Source organism: Phycodurus eques, chromosome 5, assembly GCF_024500275.1.
Source record: "Phycodurus eques isolate BA_2022a chromosome 5, UOR_Pequ_1.1, whole genome shotgun sequence".
Classification (NCBI taxonomy): Eukaryota; Metazoa; Chordata; class Actinopteri; order Syngnathiformes; family Syngnathidae; genus Phycodurus; species Phycodurus eques.
In genome coordinates this window covers 29,378,019-29,401,013 of record NC_084529.1, presented here as the reverse complement: position 1 = coordinate 29,401,013, position 22,995 = coordinate 29,378,019, and the positions used below count along the sequence as shown (strand labels likewise).

General features: G+C 40.6%; 3 protein-coding genes across 3 annotated transcripts; all 3 read right to left on the bottom strand.

Moving 5' to 3' along the window:
• Positions 1 to 740: 740 nt before the first annotated feature.
• On the bottom strand, positions 741 to 15,671 carry ctdspl2a (CTD (carboxy-terminal domain, RNA polymerase II, polypeptide A) small phosphatase like 2a). The gene is made up of 13 exons (XM_061676143.1): positions 15,434 to 15,671; positions 11,586 to 11,797; positions 10,364 to 10,499; positions 10,131 to 10,277; positions 8,720 to 8,947; positions 7,329 to 7,425; positions 5,053 to 5,164; positions 4,884 to 4,970; positions 4,720 to 4,782; positions 4,563 to 4,642; positions 4,084 to 4,210; positions 2,079 to 2,174; positions 741 to 1,769 (listed from the first exon to the last, which is right to left on the bottom strand). The coding sequence occupies exons 2-13, from the start codon at positions 11,772 to 11,774 to the stop codon at positions 1,704 to 1,706; spliced, it is 1,428 nt and encodes a 475-aa protein (XP_061532127.1). The 5' UTR covers positions 11,775 to 11,797; positions 15,434 to 15,671; the 3' UTR covers positions 741 to 1,703.
• Positions 15,672 to 15,897: 226 nt separating this feature from the next.
• On the bottom strand, positions 15,898 to 20,122 carry sqor (sulfide quinone oxidoreductase). Its single transcript, XM_061676142.1, has 10 exons — positions 19,989 to 20,122; positions 19,503 to 19,686; positions 19,226 to 19,396; positions 19,058 to 19,111; positions 18,799 to 18,993; positions 18,510 to 18,719; positions 17,571 to 17,754; positions 17,334 to 17,401; positions 17,035 to 17,213; positions 15,898 to 16,932 (listed from the first exon to the last, which is right to left on the bottom strand). The coding sequence occupies exons 2-10, from the start codon at positions 19,683 to 19,685 to the stop codon at positions 16,875 to 16,877; spliced, it is 1,302 nt and encodes a 433-aa protein (XP_061532126.1). The 5' UTR covers position 19,686; positions 19,989 to 20,122; the 3' UTR covers positions 15,898 to 16,874.
• Positions 20,123 to 21,153: 1,031 nt separating this feature from the next.
• Positions 21,154 to 22,438, bottom strand: nop10 (NOP10 ribonucleoprotein homolog (yeast)). The gene is made up of 2 exons (XM_061676141.1): positions 22,253 to 22,438; positions 21,154 to 21,571 (listed from the first exon to the last, which is right to left on the bottom strand). The coding sequence occupies exons 1-2, from the start codon at positions 22,304 to 22,306 to the stop codon at positions 21,431 to 21,433; spliced, it is 195 nt and encodes a 64-aa protein (XP_061532125.1). The 5' UTR covers positions 22,307 to 22,438; the 3' UTR covers positions 21,154 to 21,430.
• Positions 22,439 to 22,995: the final 557 nt, after the last annotated feature.

Genomic DNA, 22,995 nt, shown 5'->3' with positions numbered 1-22,995 from the left:
ATAAAAACAAATTTAAGTGGGTAGCATGTGAAGTAGTGGTTAGCACATCCACTTCACAGGTTTGAGGTTTGAATCCGGGCTCAGGCCTTCCTGTGTGGAGGACTGCAGCTCACCCGTTACCCTAATGATGACAAGCACTATGGAAAAATCGATAGAATATGAATACTGGTGTGTGATAATGGAATTGGAGAAAATATTCCCAACAATTTGGGCTTTGGCTCTCCCTCTTCCTAAATGGAAATTCTTGATTTACACATTTATGACAGCTGGCTTGCAGATGGCCTTTTGTTGTTGTGCTTTTTTTTTTTTTTAATTAATTTCAATAGACAAAAAGGATATGTGGGATTGCTAATGAAAGCGGCATCCTTTGATAACATCCTGTCCCTCTTAATAGACAGATTTGTAGCAATAGTTGAAAATAGCAGTTTTATAATAATATGATCAAATTTAAGTTAAGTGTAGGCACAAGAAAGATTTGATTTCATTGACAGTTAACAGTTCAGCGGGTTACACGTAGACTAAGAAGCATTCACACCTATGGACAATTTAGTCTTCCGTGAACCTGCACGCACGACCTAACGTGCGTGCATGTTTTTGGGATGTGCAAGGAAGCTGAGAAAAGCCCCAGGGAACGCAAACGCCACACAGGAAGGCTGGAGAAGAGATACGAATTCCGCAAACCACTAGTCCCTCGCGTTTCCCCGGTTTACTCGTCCACCTGTACAAAATCTATGCAGGTCTAGAGTGCTATAAAAACATATTTATTTTCATGGAAAACCATTGAATAACACTGAATACAACATGATTGATCATTCAAGAGTCAATAAAACTTGGTTGTAACGCCAACATCATAAAGATCCCACATAGATGTCCCAGAAAACTGGAATCCAAAGCAATGGCTGGTGTTATGTCATTTTTGTTCCCCCCTCCTCAAACTGAAGCGTCAACAAACCCGTTTAGAAAAGTGACGGGTCTGACATCATCTTACAAAAGGGCTGGATGCCAAAGCCCTTCGTCATCATCATCATCATCATCAACATCATCATCATGGACGATCAAGGTGGCAAATACAAATCTCCAAATGAGGGATTGGCCATTATGGCTTTGTATTCTGTTTAGAGGCTAGTCTAGCTTACATTACAGAATCTTAAAATATTGTTTCAGAAACATTTTTTTTTTTTTAAACTGCACCTTATAAACAAACAACTGCATGTAATTAATTGAGTAAAGCATCACAGAAGTAAAGCAGGCATACTGCAAACAAAACACTAATATAATCCTTTAAAAAAAAAAATAACAGCAGAGTCGAAGTATTCATACTAAAACCTGAACATAAGACTTAAAAATCTCGGAGGGGAAAAAAAAAAAAAACAATCTGTACACATATTTACAAGAAAATAGTAATTATAATACAAGTCTGACTGACCATTTTGCGACAAGAGAATCCAACACAAACACATTCAGTTTAGTCGATCCAAAATGGCAGACAAAACACCTTCATTGATGCGAGCAGTTCAGTCATGTGTGAGTGTCTCTGCATAAAACATCCATTTCACTCTTTTTTGCATTGTTTTTGTTGTTGTTGTTTTTTTTTTTTTTTTAGAAAAATCAAAGTCTGTCAAGAAATCCACTGTATACATCCTTCCTTGGTGGGGTGGGGGGAGGGGCTTTCCCACGCTGATCCAATGGCGGATGCCAGCTGCTCAGTCTGAAGGCAAGAGGTCGTGCAAGCGAAAGCGCTCTCTGATATGCGGCCGGACATCGTCGTTCTGAGAGGAAATGAACGTGACATCAATGCAAAACGGGTGTTTTGAGGGGAGGAGAAAAATGATGTACAGTGAACCCTTGCATTTGGCGGGGGATATCCCAGAGTAATTGAAAGCCAGCACAAAATAGTTTGTGATTACCTATTATTACCTTTAGATGCCATAAGATGGTGGCAAAGGACTACTTTTGCTTACATGAAGCTCCTCAACGCACTGCAAATTGTTTCCTTGGCAACAAGATACCACCAAGCAATATTGCTATTGCGACTACGCGGGGGTTCACTGTATACGATGTTGAGTGTCAACTCCTACCAGCTCCACCAGCTTCTCCAGGAAAGGAACCAGCTTGAGAAGCTCGCTGTCATTTCTATCCACGAACCAGCTCTCGATCGGGATCCCATTGGAGAGCTGATGACAAAATTAGTCAAGCAGGGCACAAAAAAATACTGAAAATGGTGATATTTGAGCATTTTTCCTCTTTTAGGGCCGTCACTATCGATTATTCTATCCATTAATCGAATGATCAGATAAAAGCTTATTTTGCATCAAAGTATATTGCAAAATCATTTTTATGGTGACTGTTAATTAACCAATTATTGTTGTTTATTTGAGGTTGTTTAATGATTAAACAAAAGTAAATAAACAATTCAGCAGTACCAGAAGAGGGAGTGATGTACTAGCCAACCTTTCGAAACAGAGCTGCTACTTGGGTGCTGATTAATGTGAAGGACGGGCTACTACAACCCCACACGTTGTGTTAAACATAAATAAAAACAGAATACAATGATTTGCAAATCATGTTCAACCTATATTTAATTGAATACTCGACAAAGACACGATATTTAATGTTCAAACTGATAAACTTGATAGTTTTTAGCAAATAATCATAAACTTAGAATTTCATGGCTGCAACACGTTCCCAAAAAGCTGGGGCAGGGTCATGTTTACCACTGCGTTACATCACCTTTTCTTTTAACAATATTCAATAAACGTTTGGGAACTGGGGACACTAATTGTTGAAGCTTTGTAGATGAAATTCTTTCCCATTCTTGCTCGATGTACAGCTTCAGCCGTTCAACAGTCCGGGGTCTCCGTTGTCGTATTTTACGCTTTGTAACGCGCCGCACATTTTCATTGGGAGACAGGTCTGAAGTGCAGGCAGGCCAGTCGAGTACCGGCACTCTTTTACTACGAAGCCGCGCTGTTGTAACACGTGCAGAATGTGGCTTGGCACTGTCTTGCTGAAATAAGCAGGGGCGTCCATGAAAAAGATGGCAGCAAATGTTTCTCCAAAACCTGTATGTACCTTTCAGCATGAATGGTGCCTTCACAGATGTGTAAGTTGCCATTGGCACTAACACAGCCCCATACCATCACAAATGCTGCCTTTTGAACTTTGCCGCCATAACAGTCCGGATGGTTCTTTTCCGAATTGATTATGACGCAGTTACTGGGTGGTTACACGTCATAAAATAGGGAAAACGTTGATCGTTGTTTTCCAAAGTAAACGCAGATGTTCACAGATGTCTTATTTCGGCTAAACACAAAGGTAATCAGCCTGCTTTCATGAAGGACTACAGAAATCACTGACTATTTACTGTTAAGTGGTTTAAATCAGAGGATTTGGACAATTTGAAGTTGATCAATGGCTGAAAACAGTTAATGAATTATCAAAATAGTTGTCTATTAATTTGATAATCGATTGACGGTAGTTCTCGATTCACAGTGGCACCTCTACTCTACTCAAGATTACCTTGACCGATTATCATGTTAAACTTGTTCAGCATTTCCGACTAAGGCTGCAGCTACAGAATATTTTTATAATTTAATATTCTACTGATTATCCAACCAATTATTCAACTAATTGGGGGGAAAAAAATGACATTGCATTATTAAACAACAATACAAAATATGTACGCAAAGGTGCAAATATTATTTTTGTCCACTTGGGGCCACCATCGTCACATTCTACACTATGATATCTGGGACTCTGAATGTATGTGGCTTTAAAAGGTTGGAGCCTTGCCTGACGAGTGACGTATGGGTCAATGGATGGGACTGTAAATTTGCGGTTGTTAGCTCAGCTTACCGGCTGCCTGTTAACTGGCTAACCATTAGCCATTCTGCGCATTGAGTCCCTGGGTGTGAGATTGTGGCTGCGCAGCTCGTCTATGAAGGTGCTTATTATGGGTTTGCCTTGTTACCATCTGTCCAATAATGAGAGTGCACGTGCACCAGGTGTGCGTCTAATCCGTTTTAGGACGGAACCGCAATCACTGACTATCTGACCCACAAAAAAAGCGGTCACACTTGGTACCTGATAGGCGAAGGCTTGTGGTGAGTTATCGATGATTATCGTCTTGGAAAGATCCCGTCCCAAAATGTTGAGGTCTTTTATATAATTTCCTTGGACACACACACAGTGCTCACGAAATAGACGGTGCCTAGGAAAAAACGAATAAAAAACAAAAAATAAAAACAAACAAACACACACACACAAAGATGCTCTCTGTTGACTAGAAATATTCAGACACATTTTGATCAACCAACCAATCGAGATTAGATGAGACTCTTTTGCTCCTGGTAAATCTTACATTTTCATCATCTTGCTTCCAACTTGGCTTGCCTAGATGACCTTGTTGTGGAAGAACCCCATCAAATCTCTTTGGTATTAATTCGAGCAGATTGTGACGTCTCTCCGGTCCCTCATCAGAGACCAACTCTCTTTTCTTCCATTTGTACTTCATACTTTTGTCCACATACTATATGTATATTGTTTTTAATTTCTTCACTGACCTGACCAGCTGCTTTTTGGGATCGAGGATGTTGAGCAACTTGTCGGCGTACACTTTCTTTGATGCCGTGAAGAGGATAATCTGAAATATGGCAAAGGACGAAAACGTGATAAACGAAGAGCAGCTTGAGTTAAGCTGGTGTGAAGAGAAAGCCTTACCTCATACATTTGAGACATGCGCTCGAGAAACTCTCGGAAAAATGGCCTTAATCGCACATACACCTACAAAAGGAAAAAAAAACAAAAAACAAAACAAAAACAGAAGAACGGTTAAGAAGAGCAACAAGAAATAAAACGTGCACATATAGACAGTTAGTTCTTACCTGGTATATCACATCCTGAAAGAGCACAGGGAACGTAAGCGCCGCATCTTCCAGCTCGTTCAAACTGCAGTGAACCAGCGTTTCATCCTGAAAAAAGTACACAATGAAAAACTGATCGAGTTGCTTTGTAAGAGGACCCGAAGTACAAAAGAGGCCATTGGCTGCTTACCAAGTCGAGGACAAGAGAAAACTCAGGCGTACTGCGTGTCTTCAAAGGTAGTGCTGGTTTGCGTGTCAGCTGCTCCTCTGTCAAAGGTGGCACGTGCTTGATGAAGAAGTACCTTCAAAGCAGACGCCACAAAATAAAGCCAGTTACATTTGAATGGTAACTATTAACCATCGGGCACTTGTTCACTTGTTGAATTCCGAGTTCCATCATTTTAATGTGTTATATTTATAACTTTAGATACGCTTTGAGTACGACGATTACGAGAATGTAATATCCGCTTCAACTTTCAAATAAACTGATTAATAATCATAATAATAATAACTAGATTTGACATGCATCATTCAGTTGTATTTACAGTGCAGGTAAAAGTTCTCTTATTTATAAATTATGTTATTTATAAACTCTTATTTAATGCACACATATATATATATATATACATATATATGATCTATTGGAATGATTATTGGTAGTTCAGCATTTGATCATTCGTAGATTGTTTTTAACCTGCTATCCTTTATCAGCCGAAAATCTGTCTACAATATTTTTGTGCACGTGTCAAACTAATAAAATTACTTTGGCGCCATCTGGTGGAATCTTGGTATCAAAATTGAAACTACACCCCTTTGCCAAAATTGTTTGGTCACCTGCCTTGACTCAGATATTAATTTAAGTGAGATCCCATTCTTAATCCATAGGCTTTAATATGACATTGGTCCACCCTCTGCAGTTATAACATCTTAAACTCTTCTGGGAAGGTTTTCCAGGAGTGTGTTTAAGGGAAATTTATGATGATTTTTCCAGAAGCGCATTTGTGAGGTTACACACATGAGAAGGCCTGGCTCTCAGTCTCTGCTCTAATTCATCCAAAAGTGTTCTTCTATAGGATTGAGGTCAGGATTGCGCAGACCAGTCAAGTTCATCCACAGCAAACGCTCTCATCTGTGTCTTTATGAACCTTGATTTGTGCATTGATACACAGGCATGTTGGAACGGGAAGTGGCCAACTCCAAACTGTTCCCACCAAGTTGGAAATATCCAAAATATTAGGCCCTGAGCTCCAGTGAAAGGAACTCTGGATGCTTCAGCATATCAAGAGACGTTCGACAGTCAAACAGTTTGAGGATTACCCCTTCCTGTTCCAACATGTCTGTTCACCAGTGCGCAAAGCAAGGTCCATAAAGACATGGATGAGAGAATTTGGTCTGGAAGAACTTGACTGGCCTGCACGGAGTCCTGCCATCAACCCAACAGAACACCTTTGGTTTGATTTTGAGTGGGCAGTGAGCCAGGCCTTCTCCTCCAACATCTGTGTGTGTGACCTCACAAATATGCACTTGAAAGAATGGGCAAAAAAAATCCCATCAACTCACCCCTAAACCTTGTTGAAATCCTGAAATGAAGAGTTGAAGCTGTTATAGCTGCAAGGGGTAGACCAACATCATAGTAAACCATATGGATTTAGAAAGGGATATCACTTCATATGTGAGTCAAGGCAGGTGAGCGAATACTTTTGGCAATATAGTGTGTTTCTTCGTCTCTACCAATGCAGCCACTAATGACAGCCGGTGTAGTATACTTTGCAGTTACGGTTTGCCTTTATTTCCTAAAATGTATTACTGCGTGTAGATACCAAAATGTCAGTTTGATGTCTTAATACAAAGTAATAAGTCATTAAATTGCTTGTGTGCTCATGTGTGATGCCATGCCATCTTATGCTACTGAGTTATTTAGGCTAGTATGCTACTGTTAATGAGCTTCATGTAAAGGTGGTTTGTTTGTGTTGAATGATATACCTACTGTATACAGTTTGTTTCTGTAACATGGGTTCATGATTGTATACATGCTAAATGGGTGGCTTTGGTGCTTTATAATCCTCTCCATTTTAAGGGCTTTGCTGCCATCTCGTGGCATCTTTCGGGGGGGCGGGGGGGTAGCCTCAATTAGTTACATTTCAAGTGATTTGGCTGTGCTCATATTCACGGAACACATGAAACAACCCACATTCACTGTATGCAGAGTAAACTCCACGAACAAAGTCAACAATAATACATAAATAATACAAATGTTAAACGGTGTACTTTTGTCAGCCTAGGCTGACTCTTTCCTCGCATGAAATGAGAGTCACTTCAACATTACTCCACTGGCTGCCATCGGCAATTATCTCATTCAATGATGGACATACCGCTAATGTAACATAGTAGCGTGCAAAGATCGGCTGCAATGCGATGTAATGGGAGGCTGATCTAATTTTTGTGCCGTAAGTTGGATGTACTTACGGATCAAACACCTCCCAGTCTTCCTCGTACGACGGCTCTGCGGGGACGGAGGGTAACGTGTGTGGATAGCTGCCATCTGGTAAACAACCAGGAGGAGCTGTTGGAGACACAAAAGATGATGATATACTTTTATGATCACATGTATGAAGAGATGATATACAAGTTAAATGGTTTAAATGTAGAAGAGATGATCAAAACTATTATCAGAGAGTACAGGGGTCTTCGGTTTACGACGGTCCCGAAATACGATGTTTTGCGATTATGAATTGCGTGCGCAGCGGCGTAAGAATACGTCGTCATGTGGCACAAGGCGCTCTCAGTTTCCGCCACACTTACTGTTTTTCCACTTCATTGTTTTATTTTTATAGACCATAGAAATATTTACTGTAATTATGACATTACTACTGGTTTTGTGTACAAATGCATGTTACATTGCAATGGAGGACACCCCTTATACATGATTATTCCTGTATTCATGGAAAATAGGATGTAGTATATTGTAGGGCTTATTCCCCCCCCCCCCAATTTATGCATCTTTTTTTTTCTTCTGTTTGCAACAAGTGAATCTGTAAAATAGCTATTTGTGATGGAATGAATTGAAATAATTTTGAGTACTTTCAAAACTCATAACTGCTAACTACAAAGATTGCTGGCCTAATTTGTCTCTAATTTTCATTTCACTCGTTATTACAAACAGAGTCATGTGCAAAGGTTTTAATAACTTTGTTACGAAGCTAGCAAATCTATCTTTAAAGTAACCCTTGTCCCATGTCCCAACCCTGTGTACAGCAGAGACAAAGATATGTACAAAGTTAAAAAGCCCAGTCTCCTTTGAAGAGGATTGCATAGGAAAAAAACAAAAACAAAATATATCATCATCTCTTCCTTTCGGGTGTTGTTGGTCGCAACAGCGTGCTATCCTTTTCCACGTAAGCCGAGCTCCTACATCCTCCTCTCTAAAACCAACTGCCTTGTTGTCTTCCTTCACTACATCCATCAACCTTCTCTTTGGTCTTCCTCTCGCTCTCTTGCCTGGCAGCTCCATCCTCATCATCCTTCTACCAATATACTAAAAGGATTTATCCATGTTCTGTTGGGGAATATGATTTTAAATAGGTCAATTGGTTTGTTTTGCTAGGAAATACATTGTAGTGTGAATAATCATAAACGATACGTTTATATGATGGTGGCACTGGTGGTACACTTATGCAATCGTTTTTAAATGCATGTCAGTAATATGGTGGTGGTAATGCTCAAAATTAAGTGGTTTTCCTCAGGGAAGAAGGTTAGCCCTCACAATAAGAGCTGGCCCTTCTAGTGGAACAAATGATTAAATATAAGAACAGGCTTTTTTTTCTTCTTTTTTAACTAATTGAGCCATTTGGTTGTACCTGTCAATGCCGGCATGTCACTTTCAGCCACAATCTCTCCGTCCTCTACGGTGGAGTCGGCGCTCATCTGCAGCCTCTGCGGCAACAGGGGTGTGCCGTGACAAGCGGTGATGCCCTCAGAGGATGTAAGTGTGCTACTGGGCATTTCCTCGGCCTGCTCGATGTCCAGCTGCTTCATGATCTCCTCTGCCTCCACGGCTTGGCCAGGAGAGTCTGAACCAGGCGTGGCTACAATAAAGCATACATTACTTTAAAAGGGACATGTTGTGGAAAAATGACTTTTTACTGTTTCTATACAAATAGTGCTCACCCAAGTATGAAATTACACAACTAAGTAAACCTTTTGTTAATTGCCTTTTTTTTTTTTTTAATGCTATTCTGCACTTCCACCCCACTGTTGTACAACCTCAATTCCAATGAATTTGGGACGTTGTGTTAAACATAAATAAAAACAGAATACAATGATTTGCAAATCATGTTCAACCTATATTTAATAGAATACATGACATTTAATGTTCAAACTGATACACTTTGTTTTTGGCAAATAATCATTAACTTAGAATTTTATGGCTGCAACACGTTCCGAAAAAGCTGGGACAGGTGGCAAAAAAGACAGACAGTTGAGGAATCCCCATCAAACGGCTATTTGGAACATCCCACAAGTGAAAAAGCTAATTGGGAAAAGGTGGGTGCCATGATTTGGTAGAAAAGGAGGTTTACCTCTTTGTCAACAACTGTGTGAGAAAATAGTCGAACAGTTTAAGGACAGTGTTCCTCCATGTACAATTGCAAGGAATTTAGCGATTTCATAATCTACGGTCCATAACATCATCAAAAGGTTCAGAGAATCTGGAGAAATCACTGCATGTAAGCAGCAAGGCCGAAAACCAACGTTGAATGCCCGTGACCTTCGATCCCTCAGGCGGCACTGCATCAAAAACCGACATACATTTACAATGTGTAAATACCATAAAATTCTAAGTTAATGATTATTTGCTAAAAACAATAAAGTTGATCAGTTTGAACATGAAATATCTTGTCTTTGTAGTGTATTCAATTAAATACAGGTTGAACAGGATTTGCAAATCATTGTATTCTGTTTTTATTTATGTTTAACACAACGTCCCAACTTTATTGCAATTGGGGTTGTATGACAGTTATTAGCCAGTGGTGGCTTCACACAAGGTTTTTTTCAGGATGCACAGACCAGTGTTAGCTTTTGATAAACAGCGCACACTTGACTGCACCGTGAAGTTGTCGACTCTGTGGGGGGGATAGGGGGCATGTTTGTGTCCAGTTAAAATGCAAATGTGAAACAGGCTAACTTCGGTGGGACAAGACAGAGGCTGTACATACAATACAATACATAGGGTTACAGAGCAGTTGTTTAAGTACTTGTGTGTTGTTTTACCAGTTTTGTTTACTGGTGAGAAAAAGTTGAAGACAGGAGAGAGGATGGTTCCCAGCAGTGTGGTGTGCGGAGGACTGCTCGCCGCCTCAACTGAACCTTCTAGTTTGCCGTTTGGTTTCAAGGTTTTGTTGCTGCATGTTATTGTATCTAAACCAAAATAAAAAACATTCAACATGGAGAACAGCACTGTCGTATATTGCTTCATGGTATAATTAAATGGGTAGATGTTGCACCTTTAACTGGACTTTTTCTGCAAACTCTAGAGACTGTTTTGTTGGCATGGCCTCGTGTTTGTGGTGCTGAAGTGATGAGATCGCTTTTAGCGCTGCAATCAATGCGACTCCTCTTGGCAGGAATATTTGGCTCCACCTGTCAATTATAAAAACCGGGGTGCAATAATACACAGCTTTTTATTGCAGTTTTAATCTGGGATTACACTCTCTCTCCAAGGTCAAATTTCCACTTCATCCAAGTTTAAATTTAAAGCTTTTACAGCACCTTAACAGCTGCGGAATATTGTACATATAGAGTACATACTGTCCTTTACTGTATATGATTTGAGATGGTAGACAGTCCTCAAAAAATTATTGTCAAGATCTTCAATCAGAAACGCGCAGTACAACCTGGAAATACTGTGTGTGTGTGTGTGTCGTGAAAGTATTGGGCGCATTCTCTCATATTTTTGCATAGTTTCCCCACTTCAACGTTTAAGATGATAAAATAATGTAGATAGACAAATATAAGTGAACTTAAAAATGCTGTTTTTAAATGGTGATTTCATTTATTAAGGGGAAAAAAACTATTCAAAGTCACCTGGCCCGGTGTGAAAAATGAATAACCCCCCTTTTAAAATTATGAATGAATTGTGGCTAATCACATTTTTGGGTTAATTTTCACCGATAACGCCCAAGCCTAATTACATCCAGATCTGTTCAATCAAGAAATCACTCAAACAGAACCGGTCTGACAAAATCCAGTCGGACAAAAAAAATTAAAATAAAAAGGCTGCAACAAAATGACACAATCCAAAGAAATTCCAGAGGCGTCGAGAAATAAAGCAATTGATATCTATCAGTCTGGCAAGGGTTAGTTACAAAGCCATTTCTAAAGCTTTAGGATTCCAGCAAACCATAAGGAGATACATTAACCTCAAAGAGACAAATTATGGAACAGTGGACAGTAGCCAGTCTACAAAGATTACCCCAAGAGAACAGCAATGACTCATCCAGGAGACCACAAAGGAACTCAGGACTAACACTAACCCAGTACATCCACTTCATAAAAACCTTAATCGAATAGTTCAAATAACTCGATTACAAAGTCAAAGCGAAAGAAAATTGTATCCGATAACTCGATTAATCAATGGGCTAATCGGTAGAACACTATTCTAAAAATAGTTACTAGCTTCAACCCAAGTTGTCATTAGAAATCAGTTGCGTGTCTCTTGAAGTCTACCTTAACAGGATCCCCCCGGATAAACTTCTTGATGGTGGACAAGAGGCCCGTTTCATTCTTCTGCATTCTGCCTCGAGCTCTCAGTGGGAGTGCGTCCACTCGACAGCGTTTCCTTTTGGCCTGGGACGTGGGGGCTCGACGGCCTAAGGTGGGCTGCTGAGGAGCTTTACGCACTCTCAGCCGCATCATGCTCCAGCATCACATAGAAGAATCTGGCAAAAAAGTGGAGAAGAGGTTTTGAAAGTTTTATTTATACGCTAAAAAAATTATACCATTGCCAAGAATGTTTGACTGACATTGTCAGATATGTATTAATTTAACAATGTTTTCCATTGAGTAGTGGTTGTAATCTGGAATAGTGTAGAAGTGTACTGCATCAGGAGGATGAACATTGTTTTACTAATAGAGCTCTGGTGCTTTCACTTGCTTATGGGCTCTATTCAATTTGTAAAGGCATAATTATGAATAAACAGCATGGTCCAAAATGTTTCGGGTTTTTTTTGCATCATTTCATAGTCAAATAACATGGCAATTTTTGCTCAAAGGATCTCAAATTTTAATGCAATGTGTTACGCATGTTTAAAAAGTTGGCATAATGTTTTACTGGTTTTCTGGGTGAAAAATGACATTAACGAGCCATGAAAAGTAATTTGTATGAGAGCATATGCTGGAGCACAGCCAAACAAATGTTCGCAGAGTGCATTTGAGGAAATGTAATACAAACGCACCAACTGAAAAGCAGATTTGGACATGGCACAACAAATTCTGAGGTCGGCGAAAAGGAAAACGTGTGGCATGTTTCAAGCGGTGCGCATGTTGAACATTTGGGAAGCTTTGTGAGATCTGTCATAGAATCTATTTCCGTTTGAATATGCTGTTTCAATTTTGACAAATACATTTTATTTTTTAACAAAATACTATTTCATTTTGCATGTGTATGACACACAGTTACTCAGATATTCATATTTCAACTAAGTAATGTCAATTTTTGCAGAACACCCTCTGCATCTATGGAGATGGCACCCAGCAAGTGACAACGTGTGTACTGTGTAGTGTGTCAACTAGCAAAAATAACAAATAAGACTTCTTCAAATCTGAGCAGAATGTAGAGTGGTGTGCAAAGAATGACTATTTTAAATGCTACTATACTGCATGTTCCCTTTTTTATGCACAATTGTGAAGTCGTGTCAGTGGCTTCGTATGGAGCACAGGCAGGACTCAGGCACATGACTATAACTGAGTAAATGTGGTCTCGATACTTAGTATGTACTTTATTACCTAGGGTAAGCGATACCCAACCACTGTGCGGTGAGAGAACATCAGGTGTGACCCGGGAAATTAGCCAATTTAGTGTCACTGGTTCAAAAATTATTCCTTTATTCATTACAAATATTGTATTTTTGATCATATACCTACGATTAGCGACAGACAAGAGAATTAAAGGGGGTCTAAGCAGATATCCGTGATTTGTTTCGAAATACATTAAATATGTTTGAAGATAAGTGCTGAAAACATATGCAAAGACATAATATAGTGGTGCATTGTTGAGATATACAGTGGGTACGTGAAGTATTCAGACCCCCTTCAATTTTTCACTCTTTGTTACAGTGCAGCCATTTGCTAAAATCGTTTAAGTTCATTTTTTCCCTCATTAATGTACACACAGCACCCCATATTGACAGAAGAAAAACTGAATTGTGTCAGATTTACTAAAAAAGAAAAACTGAAATATGACACAGCCACAAGTATTCAGACCCTTTGCTGTGACACTAATATTTAACTCGGGTGGTGTCCATTTCTTCTGATCATCCTTGAGATGGTTCTACACCTTCATTGGAGTCCAGCTGTGTTTGATTATACTGATTGGACTTGCTTAGGAAAGCCACACCCGTCTATCTAAGACCTTACAGCTCACAGTGCATGTCAGACTAAATGAGAATCATGAGGTCAAAGGAACTGCCTGATGAGCTCAGAGACAGAATTGTGGCAAGGCACATATCTGGCCAAGGTTACAAAAAAGATTCTGCGCATTTAAGGTTCCTAAGAACACAGTGGCCTCCATAATCCTTAATTGGAAGATGTTTGGGACGACCAGAATCCTTCCTCGAGCTGGCCGTCTGGCCAAACTGAGCAATTGGGGGAGAAGAGCCTTGGTGAGAGAGGTAAAGAAGAACCCAAAGATCACTGTGCCTGAGCTCTAGAAATGCAGTCGGGAGATCGGCGATAGTTCTAGAAAGTCAAACATCACTGACTGCAGCACTCTACCAGTCGGGACTTTATGGCAGAGTGGCTCGACGGAAGCCTCTCCTCAGTGCAAGACACATGAAAGCCCGCATGCAGTTAGCAAGCTATTATGACTACACCCCAAAAATGGAACTTTGCTGGGTGCCTCAATTTACAGAACAGCTCGGTGACATTTTTTTAAGCTCCCAAAAAATTAGGGAAAACCCCCCCCCCCCCCGATGGATTGACTTTTTAAGACATGCAGATGGCAAGCTGAACATCAACACCACTAGTCGACTCTGCAGTCCACATTTCATGATGGACAGTTTTGTAAACTTTCAGAGGCAACATGGCTTTGAGGGTAACTTGGTACAAGTGAATGGGGCAGTGCTGAATGTCTAACTACCTGGGCTTCCTCCTACCTTCCCGCTGTCGTCATCGGCTGTGACATTATGACACCAACAAGGAGGGTAAATTGACTTGTGTGCTTATTTTTAGGATTACAGTCCACAATAACCATTCAATTTTGAAGTTGAGCCTCCGAACGTGATTTTACATTGTACAAGCTATCACCCCCTCAGTATGCGTGATTCCTTTTGGCACATCCATTCGACACACCCACAGCGTCTGAAGGCTGACGCTTATTATTCAAGTTGTGAAACCTGATTTTATATACAGTACTTAGCGATTTATTTTATTCAAATTTGGCAGGCATGTTAACATTACTCTTCTCTGTGGTGTGTGGAATGTACATGCCATTTTTGGGCCTGCTTAGTGCCACTTTAAATTCTCCTACCAGATGACAGATGATACAATCGGAGAGTAAATTGAGACACGATTATCATTTCGGGATCCTATACTATTTGTTTGCTGGTGTGTCATGAGATTTGTCTAATGTAAAATACGTGCCTTGCCTCAACAAAGGTTGGGAAATATTGACATAGGGTTCGATACACATCACTTGAGGCATCCACTTCCTGAGCGGCGCAGCCGATGTCAACATTCCCTCATGTTGATCACTCTTGTCTACACCACTACACTACATAGTGTTTACCGATGTGTGAATTGTGCCGAAAGTTACGTGCGGTCACTTTAAGTTGCGTCCATCCTAGGTGAACGTCTCCTAAATGTGCATTTGACCGGACCGCCGAATACCCTTACGACAAAACATTCAGACACCTGAGACGTCCGCGATTGTTTAGGTTAGCCCGCCGCTGTCTAACTTGACGCACCAGCGGAGCGTCCAGTCCGCCGACAAGACCGTGACAACAACTGACTCTTGTTTTCCCCGTTATTTATCAGATGTTCAGGGTCGCCAGTTCCGTTGCTAACGTTTAGCCACGGTTAGCTTATAGGCTAACAAACCAAGAGCCTAATGGTGACATTATCGATACATTAGCACTATCAAACGTGTGTTTGAGAAGCAAACGTGTCCTGGACGAGGCAGTAGAAAGTGCAAGATTTCCCAAAGCTACGCTCTGGCGTGGTTTTGTTTCCTTCCACGACTATTTTCAGCCATTTGACTACGCCCCCTTCGCTGGCTAACAGCTAGCTAGCACACCAGCTAACCCGAGGGACGAACACTTCTTCGCTCCCACATGTTGACGCCGCGTCCTCTTACTCACAGAAAATGGAGGAAGCGCTTCGAAAACGTCCCGCGGCGTCTTCAGCTCGGCGGCTGGGAACCCGCGACGGCGGCCGCCAGATGTCGGTGCGCTTGCTTCCCTTCTTGCCGCTCGCCCAGTTGCGTCTGTCGCTGGCTGGCTGGCTGGCGAGTAGTCACACATCGGCCATATCTGCGGACGCCATTTCCCGCCTCCTCCTCCTCATCGCAAACATTCGCGAGTGCGCGCACGCGAGAATGCGACATGCGCGCGCCTGCGAACCAACGTGGCTGCCGGCCGGCCGAGCGTCGCAGGTATGAAATGACAGCAAATGTGTCGTCGAACGCACGGTGGACACGGCTTCCTCCACGTGTCCACTTTTAGCAAACAACTCCAAAAACAAATAAATATACATTTAAAAAAAAAACACACAGCTGAATGAAGCAAGGTACGGTCACTATAGCAGGCCAGCAAGGTTATTACACATTTTCACTCATCTCATTGGTTTCATTCCATTTTCTTTATTCATAAGTGTAAATAACATTGAACGTAATAGTGAAATAAGGCACATTTCATTGTTACCCGTCAGGATCAAAACGTATATTATTTGCACAATAATTACCACATCATTTACTAACCAGTTATTGGTATTGTTTAATGATTCAATTAATCCAAATAAACAACCCATCCATCCATTTTCTTTACCGCTTATCGTCACCCGGGGTCACGGGCTGCTGGAGCCTATCCAAGCTATCTTCGGGCGGAAGGCGGGGTACACCCTGGACTGGTCGCCAGCCAATCGCAGGGCACATAGAAACAAACAACCATTCGCACTCACATTCACACCTACGGGCAATTTAGAGTCTTCAATCAACCTACCACGCATTTTTTTGGCATGTGGTAGGAAACCGGAGTGCCCGGAGAAAACCCACCCAGGCACGGGGAGAACAGGCAAACTCCACACAGGCGGGGCCGGGATTTGAACCCCAGTCACCAGAACTGTGAGGCAGATGTGCTAACCAGTCGTCCACCGTGCCGACAATGAGAGTCATTATCCTCAAATGGAGAAAACGTGGAACATTGGGGAACTTTCCCAGGAGTGCCCAGCCCACAAAAACTTCCCCGAGAGCACGGCAACGACTCATCTAAGAGTTCACAAAGGAACCCAGGACAACTATTTCAAGAACTGCAGGCCTCCCTTAAGTCCAGTGTTCATGATTCATGTAATATCAACTGAAAATGATAACAAATCATTATGAAGCATAAAGATGCGGAAAAGAAAATCAAGTTTCTTTGTACGTATTGTTTCAGTCATGAACGAAGCAGCACAATATTCTCTTTGAGAGAATCTGAATAAAAATAAGCAATGCCATTGTATTATTTGGTCATATAAAAGCTCAGTCTTACTTATAGTCTGTTAAGGAAAAAGAGTTTTTTCAATATGCACACTGATAGTGAGGACTCATTTCATTCCAAGATGAAGAAGTTTCCTATATGGTTCTGGTCCGCCCCATAAGCCCCTGAATAGGACAACAACAACAACAACAACACAAGAGGAAAATAATCAAAATGGGTATATCGACAGAAGCAGCTAGTTTCTATGTACTGAAGTATGAACATACTTCAGGAGCCCATGCCAGTAGAGGTGCGGCATCACATCAGCTTTCATGTGGTACATGAGTCTCCTTTCTTTGGCTTGGTTGATGGGGAACGTTTCCAGGGGTTGACCGTTGTAGTCGAACTCTGCCAGAACAACTGTGTTGTAGCTTGTAACCAACGGACATGACGTGTACCCATCGTACTATTCGGAGACAAAGGCGATAATATATATATATATTTTGAAAAAATATTTATGTTGGCACTAACCTTAGCAGACTCAATGCACACCTTGAAATGATGTCATCTCAGAGTAATTAATTACCTTTTTATCTGGTTTCTCATTTTTCAATATCTTTTTGATGGTTCTGTTCAGGACAGCAGACTGTGCAGCTGCAATGAGAAAACAAATGCGAACTTCCTTTTCCAGCAATTCACATTCTCCCAGAAATAACAATAACATGCAAAATATGTTAAGAAAATTCCCTCATAAATTATCAAAACGTATGACTCAGACACAGCAGCATGGTGGTCGCCCGTACCTCGTTGAATTTGGACTTACCAACAGCAGCAACTGTTCTTGAAGTAGGCAAGTTTGTACAGTCTCCAATCCCAAACACATTCGGGTACCTCTTGTGTTGAAGGTTCTCTTTATCGACATCCAACCAGCCAGCCTCATCAGCCAGTGGGCTGCCTTTAATCACGGAGTTGGGTCCCATGGGTGGCGTGACATGAAGCATATCATACTTAAAAAAAAAAAAAATAACAAAAAATTTAAAAATAAAATAAAATTGAAAAAGTGCAAACCGTTACTCAGGCATTAGGGATTTGATTGCAATGTCCCCTTATTGTTCTTAGGCTGTAGGAAGTTTTAAAAACTACGAATTACACATCATCTGATGAGTTTTGTGTGTAAAATCTGGAATTCAACCAAAATTTTGGGACAAAAATACAGCCCTTAAAGTCACACAAAACCTGAAAAACAAAACCAAACTGCATCTCTACCAAGAGCTCAGTTTTTTCATTTTTTTACAACACTCATTTATAAGTGATGTTTAGAAAAGATTAGCCATTTTCGCTATAAGTACACAAAAACATCCCCATTGTCATGGGTTAAAAAAGTGAAGGTTCAGCTTCTTGTCACCCAAATGTAATCACCACTGAAGTTAAGACTTGAGTGTTTTACACCACTTGACGGGTAGGGCAATATGGTCTTAAAATAAAACCGCAGATTTGTTTCTCCTTCAATAAAAAGAACATACAGATGACATCATTAAGTTGTTGTTTTTTTCTAGCCCCTAACATGCATTTTTTTGTAATGTGGGAAAAACCCATGCCAACTTCACACAGGAAGCTGGAGCGGGGTTTTGAACCCTGAAACTCATTACTGGCAGGCAGATATAATAACCACTAGTCCACCATGCTGCCTCATTTATTATTAATGAATGTATTGTACTTCAAAATGCATAAACTAATTTGAATTGTTGCACTTAAAAGTTACCTCACAGACTGTGATCTCGCCCGGTTTATCAAGATTTTCAAACACAGCTTTTTGCTCGTCCGCCCGTACTTCAATCAGGTTCTGCCTCAGGTTCACTTTGAGGTTACGTTGCTTCACAATGTCCCAAAGTGAGTCTGCATATTTCTTCACCCCAAACAGCACAGGAAGTGATGTGTTGTAAAGGATGTTGGCCTTTTCCCTCTTTCCTGTCTTTACGTGAATCACACCGAGCCAAAGATTACACACAGAAACACTGATAGAGTTTAAATAATGTGCAAAATTCACATACCTTTCTGAGGAACGCATCTGTGAGGTACATTATCTTCTGTGGCGCTCCAGCACATTTAACTGGAGTGTTCGGGAAGGAGAACACAGCGTTACCCTCCTGGAAGTTCTGTAGCGCGGTCCAAGTTTTGTCCACAGTTTCAACAGAATAGTTGGATCCAATCTTTGGGTGTTCAAATCCCTCAGGAAGACCTTTGATCTAGAGGATAAAACAAGCCGGATGACATGCAGCTGAAAGGTATGGAAATGAAGCGCATGCTCACCTTCTCAAAATGGAGCTCCAAACCGAGAGCCACGATCAGATACTCATACGAGAGCTGCAATAGGGAGCGAAGGTCGCATCATTAAAAATTACAACCGGTCGCAAGTGGTGAAAATAACTTTATTGCTTTAAAGCACACAAACAGCAAAGTCAAGTCAAGCCAACATACATCGGTCCCGTCATCAGTGCGGACAGTGTTTGTGTCCGGGTTTATTTCCTGAACTTTAGATTTCACCAGCTTGACACCTGACGGCACAACACTTGATGTGGGCCTTCCTGATGAAGCAAGAGTTTTAGCACCGGCACCAACCAGAGTCCAGAGAGGCTGATAGTAGTGAACCTGAAAAGTCAAACAGCATTTGCATCATAGTGCACAAATCAGAAGAAAACGAGTATTTTGAATCATGATCTTGAACAGGGGGGGGGGGGGGGGGGGGGGGGCTTGCCTGACTGGGCTCCACGACAGCCACATTCTCAGCTCCCAGCATTCTTTTCATGCGTGCGCCCATTGCAATTCCACCACTTCCTCCTCCGAGCACGAGCATTTTGTAATGCTGTTTGGCAGAGGCACGACTGCCGGTGTGGAGATGAGAAGCACAAAAGCCCACGGAGCGACACAAGGCAGCCATCCTGAGCCGGAATTTTTTTTTAAAAGAAAAATAGACGAGGACAAAATAGGTGAGTCACTTGGGTGAGAGCCTCAAATCACTGACATTTATTTGGTCCTCAAACGCAACTAGAAGTTAGGCGCAATCGTACTTGCGCTGACGACGACATCATTGAAGACACAAAATTTGACGTACTATATCATTCTGATCTAGTGTTTGCCAGGCCCTGTTGTATTATGTCACTCTGCGGCGACAGCGCAATAACATTTACAAGGTACGTTTTGACACGATGATGTAGACTGAAAACGCTTGTATCAAACTTACCTTGACTGATACGCTAGATCCCGTGTTTTGCTAAGTTCAATTAGTGGAAAAGATGTATTTAGGGGCTACCCAGTCGAGCTAGACACGAAGAGTGTTCCAAAATGAACTTTCAACACACTTCCTCGGACTGACAAGGCACCAAGGCCACGCCCACTCAACCTATCGACCAATGAAATGAGATGCTACGGTGGGAAGCGTTGACTACTTGACTTACTGCTTACATCTTCAATGTAATATTCAAATGTAGAATGGGGGAATCCAAATTAGTGTGCTGTGCTGGATTGGATGGAACAGTGTCTCATAGTAAGACCAAGATGCTTCACTGCTGAAAGAGAAATTAGTATTAAGAATTGTAATGAATGCCCTTGTCCTGTTTTGGTTGCAAAGACGCTGTCATATTAGTATATATTTTACATGGGTAGGACTAAATGGAACAGTCCTTAAATGGTTTAGGTCCTACCTGGAGGAAAGGAGTTATTTTGTAACCATTGAAAGTGTTCAATCTCATCAAATGGCAATGACCTATGGGGTCCCTCAAGGGTCAGTTCTTGGACCCCTCCCATTCAGCCTGTATATGCTACCCTTGGGTCAAATTTTTTATTTTGACTATCACTGTTAGGCAGATGATACACAGTTATATCTGGCTGTGTCTCCAGATGACAATTACACATTTTGGTAATTGTAGCAAGAATCATGGAAGTTCACACACGGTTTTTGAAGGCAACATGAAATGATGTAGTCTTCAGGTTTTGATTTTGACATAATGTGACTATATTCGCTCATTTACTTCATTATTTTGTCTTTAAATACACACATGCACATCAACAGATGCCTCGTACAAATTGGGTGTGTTTTAATTCATCATTATGTCACCATTAACTAATGCACTAACGGTACACATTTTAGTGTCCCTGTAGTACAATTGGACTATATTTAAAAGATGCAGCAACTTAATCTTGTTTTGCCTTGTTTAGATTCGATTTAAATACCTTTCAAAATTTCTACAGTATGTTATTGAGTTTTGTTTGTGTGAATATTACTCTAACTTCCCTGACAGGATGTAAAAAAATAAAATAAAAAAAAAACTAACAATATCCTCGTCGCTATCAAGTCTGAACACTGGCAGTTGCACTAAATAACTAGTTTTGACAAGAACAACTTAATATTTGTTTTATCATGTGTTTATTCCAGCTGTTATCTCTGTGTGTTCACTTGATACCTTCATCTTAGCATTTACTAAACACAAAACAAAATACACTTTTTTAAAATAAAAATTTAAAAAAAGACAAATTTTAATTGCAAAAAGACAATGCAATGTGGACATCACTCAACACACTTGTGTTTGGGATGGAAGGTGAGACAAGTCCTGGCATGTTAAGATCTAATGTTTCCTTCCCCTTTGTGCATTCTAGCCACTCCTCCATATCTTGGTGTGATCGTATTCACAGAACAGGCCGAGGTTGCTGGGTGAGCAGAAGTCCGAAGCGTTTCTTCAGGGTCACCCGGTGTCGAGAGAACTTGTCATCTGGGGAGAAGCGGGCTGGATGGGCTGAGCTGGTGGGCTGCCCGTTAGGTGCCACTTTCTGTCAACAGACAGGTTTCATAAATATTTTATAAAAAAAATAAAATAAAATAAAAAAACAGCACATATAATCTTCTCGAAGAATAAATACAACACTGATATGAGGGAAGATATTACATACATTTCATATATTGGACTGGACCAAAAATCTAACGTTCGCATACATACACTGGAAAGCAGTGCAGCCAAGAGAAATGCTATGAAATGAAAACAAAATGTCGGTAATAAATTCATACAATTTCCTGGAACAAATATTAGTATTTTAACTTTAGAAGGTTAAAGCACATCTTTGCTGACAATGCGGTTTGTATTTCTGCGTGTCTTTAGCGTCCACGACAAAATACATAATGACCCCTTGCGCAATACTGTAGAACATCCAATTCAAGAGCCTGTGTCACATATAGGCGGTGCTAAGTTAGCAAAATGTTCATTATTGTGGTTGTAGTTTGCAGAACGGTAATGACTCATGCTAAGAGAAGTTCCTAATACAGTACCTTTGACTCTCACGTGATTGAGGTCAACCAAAATATTACACCCAGCTCTCATTTGACGTAGTACAACTCGCACTATCGTTAACAGCTAGTAGAAGTATAAAAGAGGTGACGACTAACGCCAAAATAGGTTCGACTGGAGAATGCTAGCGAGCTAAGGAATATGACAAAAAAAAACAACACATCGTTACCTTCAAAGTGTAGACTCTGTCCCCCTTCTCGTCCTGGTAGTACTGCAAGAACATGTTGATGGTCAACAAAGGACAGACACAACAGCAAAACTGTTATTTTAGTCCGTAAACTGTGCGAACAATACCACGTTATGGGAACAGCAGAATCAAAGAGCGGATATCCGGTTTAAAAACAGTGTAACAGTAAGCATTCTGGGAAATTGAGTTTCTCACGCCCGAACCTCACTTCCGTCCCATAATAAGCACCGAAATATGTAGAATTTTACTTAAAAGTACCACTTTAGTACAAAGTTGTTTTACACGTTGATATGTTAACATATCTTACATTATCTTGGTTTCATTGGTGTTTGAATCGATCAGAGTGGCTCGTAGGGCTCATAGGCCCTGTTTAATATTGACCACTGAGCAATTGCATTACTGAGTCCTTTAATGTTTGTAGCATTCATTTAGCAGTTTTTTTCTCTCCTAAAGATGGTTAATTAACGTCTTTTTAAAAATTTATTAATTTTGTTCATTTATTCCATTAAATAACTACTAAATCGATTTATTGGAAATAATGCAATACAAAATATTGGGAAAATGGAAGTTTTACCCTCCAGAAAATAAATAAATAAATAAAACATTTTTAAAAAGTCTACACACCCCTTTTAAAATTACAGATTTTCTTGTGATGTAAAACAATCAGACGAAGATAAAAACATTTTTTAAATGCATCATGAAATAATAATAATATATTATTAATA